Below are 19,054 nucleotides of genomic sequence, written 5' to 3' on the forward strand. Positions count from 1 at the left end.
CCGGATCTCACGCGCGTCGATCACCGCACACAACGATTCGACCCCAAAAGTTGGGAACCGTTCCTTCACGCGCGACCCTTCGCTCCTTCACGGCTGTTCTTCGCCTAAAGACTACGAAGTAAAGGCCGCGGGGGGGGGGACTACTGTTGGGGGTGGATCCACACCCCAAACAACAGGCCTGACCCAGAAAAAGCCCATGATAAATCTCCAAAGGAAGGGAGGGTATTATGGTCTTTTCGTATAGACGAACCGACACGATTCCCTATAAAGGGAGACGTACGGTCCGCAAAACAGGGGGATCGAGAAAAAGGAAAAGAATCGGGATAGCAAGTACGAAAGCCTCAGCTCGTCCAAGTGGAAATCTACAGTTTAGACTCAATAGCTCGGAGGATCGACGAGATAGCAACTCGTCGATTATTCTCGTTTATACTTGTAACTCGTTTAAGTCGAGTTGTAATCCGTCCTTTTGTGTCTCGGCATCAATATAATAAAAGAGAACTTCGACCCTCCTTTGACCGAACTAAACATACTAATTGTGACCGATCTGGACATCAACAGGTACCTTCTTTACAGAGATTATCTATATGTGAAGAGACATTCTTCCGTGGCACCAAGTTTGAGATAAATACTCCTTCTTTGAAGTACTTAAAGCTTTCGGGTCGTCTCTGTTGCCTTAAGTTTGTTGAGGATATGCCCATGTTAGCTGAGGCACATATTAAAGCTTTTGATTATGAAAATAAGAATAAGAACCTCATGAGATTTCTTACCTCTGTTGAACGTCTTTCAATACACTCTTTCTCTACAATGGTAAACTCATTACCTTTTTTATTTATTTATTGATCATTCTGCACGCAATCACTTAGTTTTTTTGAAGATGGTATTGTACTTCAGGGCATGCAGGTTCTGGATCTTACAAATAGTATCTTCCACCGTCTTCTTCATCTCGAGCTGTATTTGCACAACGGACTTCAGGGGAATCTAATTCTGAGTTTTCTCAAAAGTTCTCCTAATCTAAAAGCTCTCAAACTCAACATGGTAAATCAAAATGTTACGGTTTTACATTAAATGTATTCAGCTCTTTACCTAACTTTAGATTGTCTTAATAGTTTCCACAGAAACCTTCAAAATATCTCAATGATCAACAGACACCTGTTAGTAAACCGGATACTGTTCCTGAGTGCTTGACCTTCCATCTTGAAACTCTTGAGTGGCGAGGCTATGTAGGAGGATCGGAAGATAAAGAAATAGCTGAATACATTTTGGGAATGTCTACACATGGCTATGATCTCTCGGTTTTTCCGCTCTGATGATCACTATCGCCAGTGCAACGGCCTGAAGAAGGACCGGAGGATCGTGAAGGAGTTAAAAGTTATAATCCGTAGAATGTTTGTTTCAAGTTTCAACTCTCAAGATTTTAAACTTATTGATGTGAATTTTATAGATTTAATGATAGTGTTACATGAATTTGAATCATTATTAGGCTAAAAACTGTTCGTATATGAGCCTTTTGAACTTTGTTTAACTCTGTATCTGAAACAGAGCATGTGACTTAAACAGAGGAATCTCAAAAACAGAGAAGTTAACTGTGATAGACGTGTCTGCAATAGTACACGACGTACCTTTTTTGTCAAGTTTCGTTAGTTAAGTCTATCCAAAGAAACAAAGAGTCATTTTATTTTATTTTGGATTCAGGAATGTATTTAGCGTAATAAAAAGAAATGATCTTCTTCTAAGATTTCGAGGTTTTTTAAAAATATTTTTCTTTAACTAATCATGCCATTAGTAAGAATAAAAAATCAATCAGATTTGTTTTGTTTGCAAATCTTTTGAACTAACAAGAGAGAAGAGGATTTGACGATGATATATATGTTATTAATTTAATACTCTCCTTAATTATTAACACTAATCAAAAAAAAAAAAAAAAAAATTGTGTAGAGATATTATCAGGTTTGATCAGGATAAATCCTCACTTATATTTAGACTTATCTTGTATCTAATTGTACCATTAACAATTTGTATAATCGATTATCCTTATATAATTAAACCTCTTCATACACAACAATTCACGTCTTCATACAAAACAATACACAACATAACAGTTTTCATAGTTCAAGGTTTTATCTGAGATATCATTGTTCTAGTCGAATCAAGGATTAAGGATTATAATGGGATCGTCATTTGTTAATCTTCCTGTATTTGATGGAAACAACTACGAGTATTGGAGTGCGCAAATGAAAACGTTTCTCAAACTTTATGATTTATGGGATGTGGTGGAGATGGGAATTCATCAGCAAGAACCGGTGCAGGTAACTCCGTCGACATCTCATGAATTCGAAGGAGTGAATTATGATTCGTTTGCATATGATGCGTTTGCATATGATGCGGCGGCGGCTGAGAACTATTCAACCTGGTGGAAACAATGGATGGAACGGAAAGATGCCAACGCGCTTTCTATGATCCAGACTGGAGTGAGCATTGAGATTTTTCCATGGATAGCTTATGCTAAATCATCAAAAGAAGCATGGGATCTTTTGATGGTGAGATCAGTAGGTGGTCCTATATTTCAAGCTAGATTGCTTCTTGATCTCAAGAATGAGTACAAGAATATGACAATGAGTGATGCAGAAACAATTCTTGGATTCAATGAGAAACTAATGAAGCTTGTGTTTCGTATGAAGTCTTGTGGGTGGAAGGTTGAAGATAAGGAACTGGTGAAGAAGATTCTTTCCTCTTTGCCACCAAGATTCGATAGAGTCTTGGTGGATGTTGCAGAAACACTTTCTGTTGCTGTCCTTATCGATTGCTTGCTTGTTCATGAATACAATATGAGACTTGATCAAGAGTCCAAATCAGTCATTCAGAATGTTAATGTGGAAGAAGCTTTTCAAGCAGAAGCTGAGATATTGTACTCGTTGGATGAGATTACTCAAAACCAAGTGGGATCAATGGAGAGACAAAAAGAAGTATTGTCGTTGGTGCAACAGAATCAAAAGATGATAATGGAGATGCAGAAGCAGATGACGATGTTACTGAAGCAGAAAGAGCAGGTGTTATTGCACTCTGAACCTTATGATAATCAGGATGATGAGATGACAAGAGTGATCGAATCTATGAAGAAACATAACTTGAAGAAAAAGTAGTTGTAATGAGAAGATGACTTGGTTTTGTTTTGGTTTTGGTTTTTGTTTTTGTTTTGGTTTTGGTTTTGCTTGGTTTTTGAAAGTGATTTATTGATCTATAAATTTCTTCTCTGCATTTATTGTGGACTTATATTTTTGTCTCCTCGTAGAACAGAGGAAAACAGAGTAGGATCGATTTTGCACCGACACAAACTCAAGATTGTAGTATCTCCGGACTGCGGTTATTGCTGAAGCAATGACCTTTCATGTAATTTTCTTTTACAAAATCCATATCTTAAAAGTTCTTGACATTCTCAAGTTATAGGGGAAAAGAGCTATTTCCGACCTGTACAATATTAAAGTGCCAATTTTTACTTGTACAATTTATACTTGTACTCAAATAAAATTCAAATCTCATACCCAATAAAAAAAATAGTGCCGATTTCAAAGTCAAAATCAGCAAATATTAGTCAAACGCTGACTCAGATGACACATGTCTAGTGAGGTGGCGTTGTATGTCAAAACGGTGTCGTTTTGATGTTGTAATTTAATTGTTGTAAAAAAAATGTAAGAGCATAAACTCGAACCTTGGTCATGCAAGACCTTAAAGCACAGCTTTTACCAAATCATCTAACAGCTTTATTCGAAATATTATGTAATTTTTATGCTTATAATATACTCATTGGACGAGAATCTTCATCCTCCTCCTCCTCTTCCTTTTTTCCTTGGTATAGTCGATGCTGCTCTTGATCGTGCTCCGCCGTTGTTTCTTTTCTATCCAGATCCAGCTCCGTTGGCTCCTCTTCTCCCAGATCTGCTCATAATGTTATTTTACAAAACAATTTCAGTAAAATAATCTCTTTAAATCCGATAATTCGCGGAGGTTGAGCTCCAGAAACAGAGCAAACCACCGGAAGAAGCGACGGAGATGGAAGAACGGTGAACACAATGAATTTCTCTAGTAAGGTACATAGTTATAAACATGAAAGCTTCCCTTTATATCAAATAAGTTTGTGGGAACATATGGTAAAAGGTTTGTTCAAAAACCTTGATGGACCCGGGTTCGAGCCGTGTGTAGCACACTTTTTTGAAAAATTAAATTACAACACCAAAACGGCGTCGTTTTGATATGCAACGCCACCTCACTAGACATGTGTCATCTGAGTCAGCGTTTGATTAATATTTGCTGATTTTGACTTTGAAATCGGCACTATTTTTTTTATTGGGTATGAAATTTAAATTTTATTTGAGTACAAGTATAAATTGGCATCGATAGTTTGTACAGGTAGAAATTGGCACTTTCGAGATTGTACAGATCGGAAATGGCCCTTTTCCCCAAGTTATAGTCCTTGTTTACTAGAAATCTCTAGTTTGCTTGCTAAAATGGAAAAAAAAAATTAAAAAAACAAATTTTCTTTTTTGGGGCTGAGTCTCTTCTTATCGTGTTAAAATTAATATGATCACCTTTTGAATATTTTCATGAAATATAGGAATATGGCTTTTAGGGTTTAGGGTTTTAGTAGTTCTTTTTGTTTTTGGTATGAGAAGGTGTGTGTTGCTTATGATGTTTCTGTCTCCGTCTTCATTTGTGTCTCTTCTAATTTGAGACTAATTCAGAAACAACCAGAACAAGAAAGAATCATAGCTATATGGTCGCTCAAATGAAGATGCAACAGTTGTTTTCCGGTGTTTAATAGAAAAGACTATGAGCTTGAGTATCAAACTGACAACTTAATAGATCACTACAAGAAAACATAGCCGTTTCCGACGGTGAAATCAGTCGAAAATCAGTCGGAAAGAGGCATTTCCGACCATTAACCGACCACTGTAAATCGGTTGGAAATCGCTGGTCGGAAATTTTTTTAGTTAGAAATCGGTCGGAAATTTCCGACCGAAACGTTAGTTGGAATTCTGTTGGATAAAATCGGTCGGATTTCGGTTAGAAAATACCAACTAATTACCGACGGCGTAAATCGTTCGAGACTATATTACCGACTGTTAATCAACCGTTTTAATTTCCAACCGATATTCCGACCAATTATTTTCCGACCAAAATATTGTCAAATTAATGTAAAATACCGAAAATAAAAATTAATAAAAAATAAAAATGCTAAATTAATTAAAAATCAGAAAATACCAAAAATATATAAATAGAAGTTATTGTCAATTAAACCACATTAATAGATTCTTATATTAACCGTAACTAATACAACCAAAAAACCAGCCAAACTAAAACACTTTAATTTTGAGTTTCATCATCATCTTCTTCTTCTTCAGCTAGACGACAGTCTGGAAATTTGTTGAGAAGCTTCTCAGTAACATCCTTCAAGTACTGGATTGTCTTGGTATCTTCCTCTTTCTCCTTAACTAACTCAGAAATCTTGTTGTATGCTTCTTCTAACTTCTTTTCATGGTCCAAGCTGGGTAAGAAGGGAGCATCTAACTCTTCATGATCTGGGAGAGATCCAAATCCAAATCGGTTACCCTTTTTTTTGGGTATTGCCTGAGAATCAACCAAGCATAATGTAAAAAATATGGAAACATCATGTTAAAAATCAAATAGTTAAGAAGTGTCAAGTTGATTTGGTATGGTAAAAAGCATGTTAAGAGAAAAAAAGGAATCCCCGCACCTTGCGAACCAAATCGTTTATCTCAGGACAAGAGAGAGGCTGAACCAATCCATCTTCAAGTGGCTCTTTAGATTGGAGGTCATTCACCTGTTCTTTTAAAGTCTCCACAATCTGCTTAGCCTTCCTGTAGACAATCTTGCCAGTTTTCTTACTTTTATAAACATCCTCAATGAAAGCCAGCATATTAGGTTCGACTCCACCATTTTCAACAGTCTTATATACATGGAAAAAGAACATGATTAATATGCATTTGAATGATAATTCTTAAGAAATGTAAAGAAATTAAAAAATTATCATTTCATCTTTACGTCTATAGAATGATTTAGCTCCATTGAAGTGCACTGGAATTCCTTCACCATCTGGGTTGCTTTTCCTTTTTTGTGAGTTTGTTGCTGCCAATTCTGCAACTTTCTCATCACACCAAAGATTAATGTACTCCTTCCATAAATCAGATTGGTATAATCTTTTCAGTCTTTCACTCAATGGCAAATACCACATACGCTTATACGGAACTCGTACTCTCCCACCGGTTTCTTGATAACGAGGTTTGCGACAAAATTTACATGATGACCTGTTTTCATCGGCTCTCCAAAAAATCATACAGTTATCGATGCAAACATCAATCATTTGGTATGGCAAACCAATACCGGACACCATTTTTTCCACCGCATAGTAGTTAGTCGGTGATAGATTATCTTCTGGTAAATAATCTTTCACAAAATCAGCTATCGCATCAACACAATCCTCGGACAAATTGTAATCCGTCTTTATGGTCATCATCCTAGTTGCAGCTGACAAAGGGGAATGACCCTCTCTACATCCATCATATATCGGCACCTTAGCTGCATCTAACATATCAAAAAATCTCCTTGCTTCTAAATTCGGTTCCTCACCTATATTTCTATCTTCTATAAATGATGGAATATTTTCACGAAATGAATCATTAACCATTTGAACTATACCTATGTTTCCGCCTCTAGGTTCTTCTAATTGTTCCTCAACAGATGCACTAGTACTAGCTACATTCCCTAAATCAACTTCTCCATGATAATACCATACCTTGTAATTTGGTCTAAACCCATAACTATACAAATGATCCCACACCATATTTATATCGATGAATTTATTATTATCACAAATAGGACATGGACAGAGCATCATACCATTTTTTTGCAAATTTCTTGATTAGTGGCGAACTTCATAAATTCGGTGAGTCCGCTAGCAAACTCCTCCGTCAAAAGCCCAGTGTTAGAATTGTATCGTGTATTATACATCCATTCTCTTTGATTTTGATTTTGTGAAGCCATATTGTAAGTGTTTAGATTTTGTTTCTACAGCAAACGACACAACATATGTCGAAAATTTATATACCAATTTCAGAACGTAACCGACCGATTTCCGACCGATTTTGAATGAGATAACGGTAACTAACGGATCTATTACAACGGATCTATTGCAACGGTAACATGATTTCGACCGTTTACCGACCGATTCGCAAACGGTAATAAGTCAGTCGGAAATTGGTCATAAATTTATAACCGTTTACCGACGATTAAAGCGGTCGCTTATAACCGATCAATTATCGACCGAATTTAAAATCAGTCGGAAAGTTGGTTGGAAAACAGTCAGTTTTTACCAACGGATTTATTGGTCGGTAATTTAGTCGGTAATTTCCGACCGATATCCAACCATATGTATCTGTCGCTAATTGCCGACCGATTACCAACTGGTTTTAAATCGCGTCGCTTAACGGTTGGAAAATAGTCTTGTATTAAGCCGACCAATATATCGGTCGGAAATTTGGTCAGAATTGGTGATGTTTTCTTGTAGTGGATGTTGCGTGACCTGTGGGATATTCTAGGACTTACTAGATGTGGCGGATAAAATGGTGCAAGTTTTGTAGGAAGAACAGTCGCAAAACAGAACAAAGCTGTTTTATCGATGTTTATCGCACGGAAAAAAAAAACTAGCTAGCAAGAATCCTTGAACATTTGAATAATTCCAGTTTAAGAATTAAGTAAGAATTTGTTTATTTTGAGATCAAAGGAGTGTGATGTGTGTTGATATTGTGGGTGAAGAGAAGAGCCATCCGCAAGATGTTCTTATTTGGTTTCTATTGTGATTTTTCTTCTTGAGTTAATATGCTATATATACAGTAATCTTGGATCTTTAGAATTATTTTTACTAGATAAAAAATAATAAAAGGAATAACCTACCTCACTAAAACCTAGGCTTTGGTAGTGTCTCACCGCCCTGGTAGCTCCTCCGTGAAGCAATAAAAAAAAAACATGAGCAGGAACAATTAGGATTTGTATATATCAGTGCTTGATCAGGTCTCTTTCATTACAATTTGATAACAAGAACAACAACTTGTAATGAAAGAGACCTAATCAAGCACTGATATATACAAAGCCTAAATAGTATATGCTATCTTTATAAGTAGCTGATAAACACCTGCCGCCAAGCCCAAATATTAAAGAAAAATTGGAGAGGGGAACAAATTGCAACAAAACCAATATACGGATTTGCCCATTGGTTTGGAGACTCAACAACGGTATCAGATTTAGAATTTTCAGATCTAAAATTTTTAAGCTTAGATCTTCCTAACTTTGGGTTCAGCTTCTTGGCTTGTGCTTTCTCCGTCAAGTTTGGCTTCAGATCTGGCCGGTTCATGGTTGAGGCAGTCTCCAACTGCTACTTCACTGCCTCTCATGAAGAATCTTCACCAACGCATATCGAGATTTCCTTCCTGTTTCTAAAGAGGCGTTCTTCCTGAATGGTCTCTAGGCTTTGGTAGTGTCTCACCACCCTGGTAGCTCCTCCGTGAAGCAACAAAAAGGGTCGCACGGCATGCTCATCCGGTTCTAACTTGTGGTAAAGGAGATTCTTGCAAGTTGATTCGTTGTGTGTTTTTTCTTGTCTCAGATATGTTTAAATTATTATTTTAAGTTTTAGGTTTTAATTTTCTTTTTTTGGATCTCTTGATTCTGTTCCGGGAAGTAATGAATGAATGTTTGTGTAGTCTGTTTAACTCGCCTTGTTTGGCCTTAAATCTCCGGGAGTGTCATGTACTCGCCGGCTTTCGTCTCTGGAAGGATTGTTTGCCTTGCCAGCTCTTGTATTTCACTTTGAAGAACAATATGAATAAAATCCTTCTGACGAAAAAAAAAACCTACCTCACTAAAACCAAATATCATTGGACTAGAATTAAGTAGCCGTATTCGTACGTATGATGATATGTGAACCCCCATCGTTGTTCTCATATGAATCAACATTAATAGTTTATTAATTAAGTTGTATGATAAAAATGACTCCCAGTCATATTCTCTTTAATTATGTATGTAGAAGAAGATAGAATCAACATTAATAGCTTATTATAGTATATCAACATATCCATCATATCATATTATATGTATGTGGGATAGAATCAACTTGAATAGATTATTATAGGATCAACATGAAACCCCATTAAATATTCATACTGTATATAGAATCAACATTAATATATTATTTTATGATCAATATGAATCCTCATCATTGTTCTCCAATACTTTGCTGTACATTCCGCACTTAGCAATAGAATCTCCATATTGCTATTTTACCAATTCTAACCATAAACAATAAATATAGTTAAATGCATGTTGGGTAGTGCTTTGTCTACTACCTTTAATTACAATATTTGAGCAATCAGGCAATCCTAATAGAAATATGTACATATGACTCTTCCATCCAACTAATATATTCATGAAAGTACTGTAAGATCCAAATGATTTTCTATCAAACGATAACGATAAATACATAAGACTTGTCTTTTCTTCTTTTTTTTGACATCATACATATGACTTGTCTTTGTTTATGTAAACAAGCCCCCTTTGTTGTTTGTTTCTCTATCTTACAAAATTGTCAATCATTTTTTGTTATTTTTCTTTTCCACATTTTATTAGGTCATCCAACTACCCACCTCCCCAAAACTATTGGAGGATCCAAGTCCTCTATCTCTCAACCATAAATCCATATTTTCCTTTGCAAAACGATATAGCTAGCCTTTATCATTTACAAATACATATATAGGTTCCATTCTTGATATGGCTACCTCGTTCTTTCTCCATATCACAGATTATATCAAGGATAAACACGGAAATTTTGAAATAATAATAATAAGAAGACTATGTCAAAGATAAATCAAGATTTCTTTTTTTGTTAGCACAAATCAATTAGATTAGAATCTACATTTTAGTCCAAGTTAATGATAAATTTCCACTGATAAAGACATACCTTCCTTCTTTTGTCTTTTTATACGTAAGCTCGTCTTCTTATAGGCTAAAAGTAGAAAACACCAACTTGGACAACATAATTTAAATTATAAAATCCTCCAATAAATAAACTTGGTTTATCCAATCATATTCTCTCTTTATGCTCTCCACCATTTTACATAAACCCCAAAATCCCTCTTCATCATCAACATCATCTCTCTTTCTCTCTCTCTCCCTCTCTGTCCCTCATTCTCTTTCTCATTCATTGCAATGGGCAGAAGATGCTCACACTGTGGAAACGTAGGACATAACTCAAGAACATGTTCTTCTTACCATACAAGAGTAATTAGGCTCTTTGGTGTTCATCTAGACACCACAAACTCTTCTCCACCACCTCCTTCTCCTCCATCAATTTTGGCCGCCGCAATGAAGAAAAGCTTCAGCATGGATTGCTTGCCAGCATGCTCCTCCTCTTCCTCTTCCTTCGCCGGTTACCTCTCTGACGGTCTCGCTCACAAAACACCCGACCGCAAAAAAGGTTGCAACTTTGACATATATATCCAATCTCCATATCTCTTTCTCTATAGTATTACTATTATATAATCGACTTGGATGATCAAAACATGTTAAATTAGTCCTCTTCTTATCACCGATGGTCGATTGTTTTTTTGACATAAAGGTAAAGTTATATGTATATCCAAGTTGGACTATTGTCTAAAGCATGCAACCGCTAAAAGACATGTAAAATTTAGAGTGGTCAAGAAAAATCAAGAATCTATAACTCGATATTCTGCCTCGGCTTTGGTTCAAGTTTTCCGAAAGAATAATGATTTATTTTTGTGTGTAGGGGTTCCATGGACGGAGGAAGAGCACCGGACGTTTCTAATTGGGTTAGAGAAGCTTGGAAAGGGAGATTGGAGAGGAATCTCAAGAAACTTCGTCGTCACGAAATCGCCGACACAAGTGGCAAGTCATGCTCAGAAGTACTTTCTCCGTCAAACAACCACTCTCCATCACAAGAGACGTCGCACCAGCCTCTTCGATATGGCAAGTTCCAGTCTTTTCTATATACATAACAAAAAGAATATAAACTCTATGTATGAAAAGAAAAATCAAAGAATCATCAATGTCTTTTTTAGGAAAAACAAAAGTCACATCTTCAAAAGTTAGAAAAGAATTTTTATGTTGTTTTAGAAAGTTATTTTCCCAAAATTCTTTTACCACTTAAAATGTCGGAGTTTGTGTCAACCAAAAAAGTCAAGGTTTTAGTTTGTTTGTTTTTTGGTGTCAAACAGCTAAGGTTTTATTAGTTTAATTTTTAAGCTTTTATAGACATAATAAGTATAATTTCTTTATGACTTAGAAGAAGAAGAAGAAAATAGTTCTGAATTGTCAAATTTATATATTCAACAGGTTTCGGCCGGCAAGGTTGAAGAAAATAGTACTCTTCAGAAGAGTATATGTAATGATCATATTGGGTCGACCTCAAAGATTGTTTGGAAACAAGGATTACTAAATCCTTGTGTTGGATATCCAGATCCGAAAGTATCGGGGTCGGGTAACTCCGGTGGACTCGATCTTGAGCTGAAGCTTGCATCCATTCAATCTCCTGAATCGAATATTAGACCAATTAGTGTTACATGAAAAATATAAATATATAACTAGTATAATTCAAAGGTTTACATATATAATCATCGATCCTGTCTAATTTGATAATTTGGTGAATATTCTATGGTTTTTGCATTGTAAAACTTTTGTCTTGGATCCATACTTTTTTTTTTTCTATAAAGTTATTTCATGTAACAGAGTTAGTTTTTAAGAAAACTATAAAAACGAGTTTTAAACATAGCGTACAACATAACTTTAGGAATCGATAGTGATTCCACCAGAGCTAACTAATCTTCAACGTTAAATCCACTTTACCAAAACAAAACAAAAAGGGTCTTTTTCAGAATTGCAATAGTTTTGTTGTTAGCAAAAAAATATATAGGTCACACTAAAAACATTTCTATATTTAGTGCAAGACTGCAAGCTGTGTTAATAGTGACACTACTATTGGAAAGGAACCATAGTGACTGGACGACAAAATATTATATTATTAGGTAAGTTGGTCCAAACATATTAACACTACAAGAAAGCACGTCGATTTCAGACGAATTTTCTGACAGAAAAAATCCGTAGGAAATTTCTGACAGATTTGCGAGAGATTTCCGACATGTTTCCGAGGAAATTCTGAGGAAAAAAATTCTCTCATAAAATCCTCGGAAATATGTTAATCCGTCTGTAATTGCTTGGAAATTTCCGATGAAAACCAGGTCGTCAGAATATTCTCGGAAAATTTTTAACATTTCCGACGCATTTCTGAGGGACCAAGACCGTTGGTTTTTTCTAAGAGATATCTGACAGATTAGTGAGAACTTTGCCATTATATCCGTTGCGATTATAATATAAATATATGTAATATATAATACAAATACATATCATATATATATAAAAAACATCAGTCTCGGTATTACAGACGGATAACCAAGGAAACTAACATAGCGTCGCAAATCCGTCGGACATTCCCTTGGAAATCCGTCAGAAATTTCAGAGGGCTGCCCGAGGGAAGACGAATGTGGTCAGATTAAGAAAAAAAACTTGTTTCATAGGAAAACCCGTGGAAATTTCCGATGAATTACCGAGGCTTAAACCGTGTTCTCTGAAATCTGTCGGACAACTCCTCCGGGTCCTCTGAAATTCGTCGAAAACTTTTGACGGAATTCCAAGTGATTTTTATTTATTAAAGAATTTATAAGTTTTGACACATCTAATATGTTGTCTAATATTACAATAAGCCATATTTGACAATAAATAAGATTATAAAACATTGTACCACAAAAAAATATAACATTTTGAAGATTACATTATCTACACACTTAAGTGTTTAGAAGATGATATTAGAGATGTAGTTGTAATTTAGTGAGAGTTAATTGATTTTAAAAAACTATGTGATATTTTATCTATTATGATCCTAAATGTAATTGTGTTGACAATATGTCTTAGTCTAGTGTTAAACAACTCTTAAGATTAATCAATTTTTATAAAATTGTCATAAAAAATAATATCCGTCTGAAATCCTTTGGAAATTTCCGACGGATAACCAAGGGAGACTAAACTATCCGACGGAATTCCAAGGGATTTGGACTGTTCAGATAAATGTGTTTTCTTCGGTTAAATAAATGGTATTTCAGAGGGATTTCCGAGGGAAGCCAAAATATTTTAGACGGGTTTCCGACGGAAGGTGAATTTCCGACGGGTTTGCGAGGCGAAAATAAATACCCGCCTATTATTTCATTCACGCGGCAAAACCCTAATTTTTTTCTAGGGATTTCCGACGGTTTAGTCCTCTGAAAATGTTTATATATCCATGTTTAAAGAATTTTTTTCCCATCGACAACTCTGAAAAACTGCTGAAATCGAAGGACAATCTCTTTCCTCCCCTGCTCCGCCGGTCTTTCCTTCCCTCCCCTGCTCCCAACGCCGCCGGCCATCTCTTCCCTCCCCTGGTCATCTCTTCCCTCCGCCGGTCATCTCTTCCCTCCGCCGGTCAGATCTGCTTTCTTCCGCCGGTCAGCTCCGTTTCCCTTCCCCCAGTCCGCTCCGCTTCCCTCCACCGGTCAGCTCCTTCCCACCGCCGGTCACCATCTTCAAACATGTAAGTTTGATTTGTGATTTTTGGTTTTGTTTGTTAGAATTAGGTTTTTGAATATATTTATTTCAAGTAGGTTGGATTTGTTATTGAATTAGGGATTTGATATAGATTTAGACTGTAATTTTAAAAAGCATTTCTTTGTCTAAATAATTTTAGAAAGAATCTATTTTAGAATTAATTTATTTTAAGTAGATTGGATTTGTTATTGAATTAGGGATTTGATATATGTTTAGATTGTAATTTTAGAAACCATTTATTTGTGTAAATAATTTTAGAAAGTATTTATTTTAGAATTAATTTATTTTAAGTAGATTGGATTTATTATTGAATTAGAGATTTGATATACTCTAGGTATGTTTAAATATATTGTTTTGTCTTTTTATTTATTTCTAATCATTAATTATTTTTTATTCTTCTAACTTAGGAAATTCCTTTAATCAAAGGTCAGAGACCCGGTTTAGGAAATCTTGTGTCACGAGATGGGAATGTCTCTTCAGTTTTTCCTCGGGACAATCAACTTGTTCAACAAGTTCAAGATCTTAACCGGATAATGAAAGAAAAAGACGCGACGGTCGAGGAACTGAAGCAAGAAAATCTCATGATTAAAGAATTATTTTTTTTTTCTAAACTATTTTAATTTTATGAGAATTTTTATTTAGTTTGATAATTATGCATTGGGGTTTATATATTTTGTATTAGGATATGTATATATTTATTTTCAGCTTATATTAGTTTTTATTTATTATTGAAGAATTTTTATTTTTATATTAAATAAATTTATTTATAATTTCGAATAAATATATAAATTTATTTGTTTTTATTTCCCTTGCAAAGTTCTCGGGAACTCTGTAGTCGTCGGAAAATCCTCGTAATTATTTTCCCTCGGAAATTCCTCTGAAATCTTACCTCTTGGAATTCCGTCAGAAAAGATGTTTCCCTCTGCGTCTTTGGAAATCCCTTGGAAATTGTACACCCTTGGAAATCCGTCGGAAATTTCCAACGGATTTCAGACGATTTCTAATTTCCGACAAGCGGTTTCTGAGGACTTTTATTCCTCGGTAATTTGTCGGAAAAGGCTGTTTCCGAGGGATTACTGACGATTCCTTCTCTCGAAAACTGGCTGTTTTCTTGTTTGTAGTGTAAGTAAATGGCAATAAGACTATGAATAATTATTTTGATATAGATCCTCATCTAAGAAAATTGGGATTTATCTTTGAAAACAAATGTTTTTATATTAACATGGTTTTACGTACACATGTCAACAAAATATGTTTGTAAACAAAAATATCTACATTACAAAAGATGAAGAGAATAATCGTCCAAACAAGTTCAAAAAGTATTCACACAATCATATTTTGTTTGCATTACTATTTCTTAATTGCTATAAAACTTTTTACGATTGGGTGCAAATACTCTTATAGGAATAGCTTTTCTTTCTTGCTTGGGATTTCTTATATTGGAATCCCAATTTGAATCAACAAAAAAATTATATTGTTAGGAATATATATATTTAGTCGGAATTGCAATATAACTTTAAGTAAACAAACAAGGTACGTATATGAGTTGACTCATTATCAATTGTTTTCTGAATTGGAAGCTCGTAATTCCTCATACGGCATCAGAGTTTAGGTGAACCTAAGTCAGGTGGCCTAAATATGGTTTATTGCTAGTTGGTTTTTTTTTTTTTTTAGTTGGTTGTTTTTCTTGTTCTAAAAGTAGGGTTTTAAAATAAAACTTTATCACAAACTACAAAAAAAAAAAAGGAATTGAAAAATCCTCACCTAAAACCCACCCCATTTGATAGTCCAATATGAACTCGAATCACATTACCTTCGGTGAATATATTATACATATATTTCGTATTTATTAAAAATAGGTATACTAGTTTCTATATGGGGAACCATTGGTTGATATACTCCATTGAGGTAGTAAAAATAATTACTATGGGTGTGAGTGGTCCGTGGTTATCATGTCAAGACACCAATAATCACTTTTAAGTTACAAAGACATTTCACCCAACTCCTTTTGGCGGGTCCTATGCTTATCAATGGAGTATACACATATGAGGCTTCAAATTATTTCATTGTTACTCAAAAAAAAAAAAAAATCCAAAAGCCTATATATCTTTTCAAAGATCCAAATCATGTGGTCGATAAAATTAATGCCAAGAAAGAAAATATCCTATCTATATCATTTTGTTTCACATATATTTGGTTTCTATTATCTAACGATTTATATATAAGCCATTTCCTAGATTCTTAGTTACGTTTCGTAGGGAATAAAACTCTACACATACTATGTTTCTTTGTCACACAAATTGGGAAATTTTAAATAACTTGAAGAGCTAGATTTTTTTGTAAGTTATAAGAAATGTTAATATGTTAATAAACGAAAAGAAAACAAAAAAATGTTTATTTTGTCATCAAATTATATGGTAGGAATGACGAATAATAATTTTGTTTTAAAAAAAAAAAATCATGGAAGGAGACTCTAACATAGTAACATGTGACGTCGATCGAGAGAGAAGGATAATTATGGTTCCTGTCTCTTAGGAGAACATATTATTAACCTTTTCGGCAAGTTAGTTGTTGAATTCAATTTCAAAATATAATTTCGTTAGCATTGAATTTTAGCTCTAACAACCTCCAGATGTGACTATAAATGTTTTTTTTTTCATATACATGAAAAAATAGTACATATTAGAATAAAAGTAAACTTTATATAAAAAATGTTATCTTCCCTACCATATACACTATTTGTTTTCTACATTCTTTCAAATTAATCAACTGAAAGCAAAAGTGATGTTATTAAGAAGTTTCATTGCAAAAGTTAAACAACATCTCTACTATTAATTGGGAAGTGCACTTAGGGATAAAAAAAAACAATAAAACATGACATATATTCATGTTGCCAAACAAACCAACTTGCCTACATAATTAAAAAAATAATAATTAAACTTTCCTAAAACAATGGTAACAATTATTAAAAAAATAAATGATTAACTCTTTTCATAATTGGTTATAACGAATGATACTTAGATTTCGGATCTAATTTTGGATATGGTTATAACCCATAAATAAATTATTTCGAATATATTAAGTTTTCCAAATAGTTTTTTAAATTAAATATTAGATATTTATAGTTTTCTAAACACATTTAGTCATGTGTTAAATTCGATTCAAATTATTCCAGTATTTTAGGAAACTATATTAACTAGAAATGATACATTCCTATATTTTATGAAATTATATTCAGTATAAATAATAAATTCAAATATTTTAGGAAACTATATTAATGATTAAGTATAAGAGATCTCAATCTTTAACAAATATTCTAATAACTAAAGTTAGAGATTGTTGCAAAAAAAAAATAGTTAGAGATTTATACAATTTTTTCAAAACACGATTACAAATTAAAACATGACATTAAATCTCATTTAAAATTATACCTTAAATTGATTAGAGATGCTAATTAGTTGAAATTAATTAAATCTGTCGTAAAATATAATTTTTTAAAATATATATATATAGCTATACAAAAACGAACACTATAATTATATTAAAAACATACTCTCTTCCTCTCTATTATCATTTTTTTTTCATTATACATTATGCTAATATAAGTTTTAGAGACTGATGTGATTTATTCTTGTGATTTTTAGGGTTTTACGAAGTCAATCCCTGTGACGTTTGCCTTGGAGTTTAGCTTTATATATGATTATCCAAGGAGAATTTGTGTTGGCAATGGCAGGTTGTTGATCGGCTTGGATCGTAAGTTATTCATAATCATTTTACTAATGGTTTCAATGAGTTTGCTACTCTCGGATGGACTGTTCTAAATCCGGTATAAATTTTTTTTCCGTGTCACCTCTATTTCTCTTAATGTTCAGTCTAATGGATCCATCACTTAACAACATTGTTATTATTTTATTTTTGGGCTTTGGTGATTGTAAAATGGTTATAAAAGAGAACGGTAATAATCCTACATATACTTTTGATGTGAAGACAATTTACGTCAAATGTTGTTGTTGTTGCAGGTTGATATATTTGGGGGCTTATGGGGTTTCAACATATTTTTATGTGTATAAATGATTTTTTTGTAGGGTAACAAGCTCTCTTTTGTTACTTTGATTTATTTAGGGTAGGAAGAAAAATTATAAAATTACAACATTATAAGTTTCATAGAAAAAAGAATAAGAAATAAATATATCAAGATGAGATTATAAAATTACGATAGTTGAATTAAATTTCATGTGAATCTAAAATTTATGGTGAAGCGGTTATTATTTCAAACGTTTAGAAATTTGATGAAAGTAAACCAATATAAGTTTATGTTATAAATGCTATACTAAATAATTATATTTACAAATAAAATATTATGTGGATGCGAATATTTTACTTACTTCCTTATTTGTTGGACTAAAATATACAATCTCAAATTTATAAAATATTATTAAAACTATGGTTATAAGATAAAAAAAAACAGGACATACCGTATATGGGACGGGACAGGTTCCCGAAACAGACATAAACAGATATACTATCTTTCTCTTACTATTTTTTAATTTACTTAAATCTAATCATCTTCTTTTCTAAACCAAAATAAAAATAAATTGTTACAAAGTTGGATTATGAATGTTAATAACATTTTTAATAAATACATTTACAAATGTAGCTCCGCATAATCTAAACCTAATTGCAAACTTAGTTTTTTTATAAATTAACCCATATGTATGTGCGAGTCCAATCTCTAGTATCTTATAAAATAAAAATACTGTAAATGATAAGATGCAATATTCTTGTACAAATTATCTCGAAAAAGAAAATTTGATTTCCACTTATGAAAATTTATGTGGGCTGTACTTTTAATATTCAGCTAACCCGTTTATGACAAAGTTTTAATGGGCCTCTTTGTTAACATGGACCAAATTAATTTTTTTTTTATCTATGATCCTTATCCATTGTAGTAACTAGTATTATGACCCGTCCTATGGACAGGGACATGTATCACTGGTTTATAAAATCAAATTGTTAAGACTTAACCAAAAATGTAACCTCTAAGAATGATAAGAAAATATTAATTTAGTACATTGTTTGAGACAATAATAAATCAGTCTCTTTAATTTAATTAGTACCATAGTAAAAGATAACATGGTTTGCTAAAAAAAAAACTAAAGGATAATATGGAAATGAGTTTTATAATTAAAAAAAAAAAACTTACAGATCTTCTTATACAGTAAACAAATATTAGAGACACCAGAAGAATATTATTATAGATGTGTAGATGAAATGTAGAGTAATAATTTTCGACCATGAATCTGAAATAAAGAGAAAAGATGTAAGTAATGAAACTCACATT

The 19,054-nt window shown here is 33.4% G+C and overlaps 2 protein-coding genes, 1 long non-coding RNA gene and 1 pseudogene across 3 annotated transcripts; 3 read left to right on the plus strand and 1 right to left on the minus strand.

Annotated features, from left to right (window-relative positions):
- Positions 1-227: 227 nt before the first annotated feature.
- Positions 228-1,645, plus strand: LOC147949219 (putative FBD-associated F-box protein At5g56820; annotated as a pseudogene).
- Positions 1,646-2,120: 475 nt separating this feature from the next.
- LOC147949220 (uncharacterized) lies at positions 2,121-3,254 on the plus strand. Its single transcript, XM_087478193.1, has one exon. The coding sequence runs from the start codon at positions 2,166-2,168 to the stop codon at positions 3,138-3,140; it is 975 nt and encodes a 324-aa protein (XP_087334319.1). The 5' UTR covers positions 2,121-2,165; the 3' UTR covers positions 3,141-3,254.
- Positions 3,255-5,245: 1,991 nt separating this feature from the next.
- On the minus strand, positions 5,246-5,931 carry LOC104733651 (uncharacterized). The gene is made up of 2 exons (XR_015574396.1): positions 5,750-5,931; positions 5,246-5,622 (listed from the first exon to the last, which is right to left on the minus strand). It is a non-coding gene; the product is annotated as an uncharacterized LOC104733651 (long non-coding RNA).
- Positions 5,932-9,845: 3,914 nt separating this feature from the next.
- LOC104733656 (transcription factor MYBS3-like) lies at positions 9,846-11,846 on the plus strand. Its single transcript, XM_010453222.3, has 3 exons — positions 9,846-10,540; positions 10,850-11,049; positions 11,416-11,846. Exons 1-3 carry the CDS (start codon positions 10,273-10,275, stop codon positions 11,644-11,646), a joined length of 699 nt encoding a protein of 232 aa, XP_010451524.1. The 5' UTR covers positions 9,846-10,272; the 3' UTR covers positions 11,647-11,846.
- Positions 11,847-19,054: the final 7,208 nt, after the last annotated feature.

This window comes from Camelina sativa, chromosome 2, assembly GCF_030686135.1.
Source record: "Camelina sativa cultivar CO46 ecotype springtype chromosome 2, ASM3068613v1".
In the NCBI taxonomy this organism is placed as follows: Eukaryota; Viridiplantae; Streptophyta; class Magnoliopsida; order Brassicales; family Brassicaceae; genus Camelina; species Camelina sativa.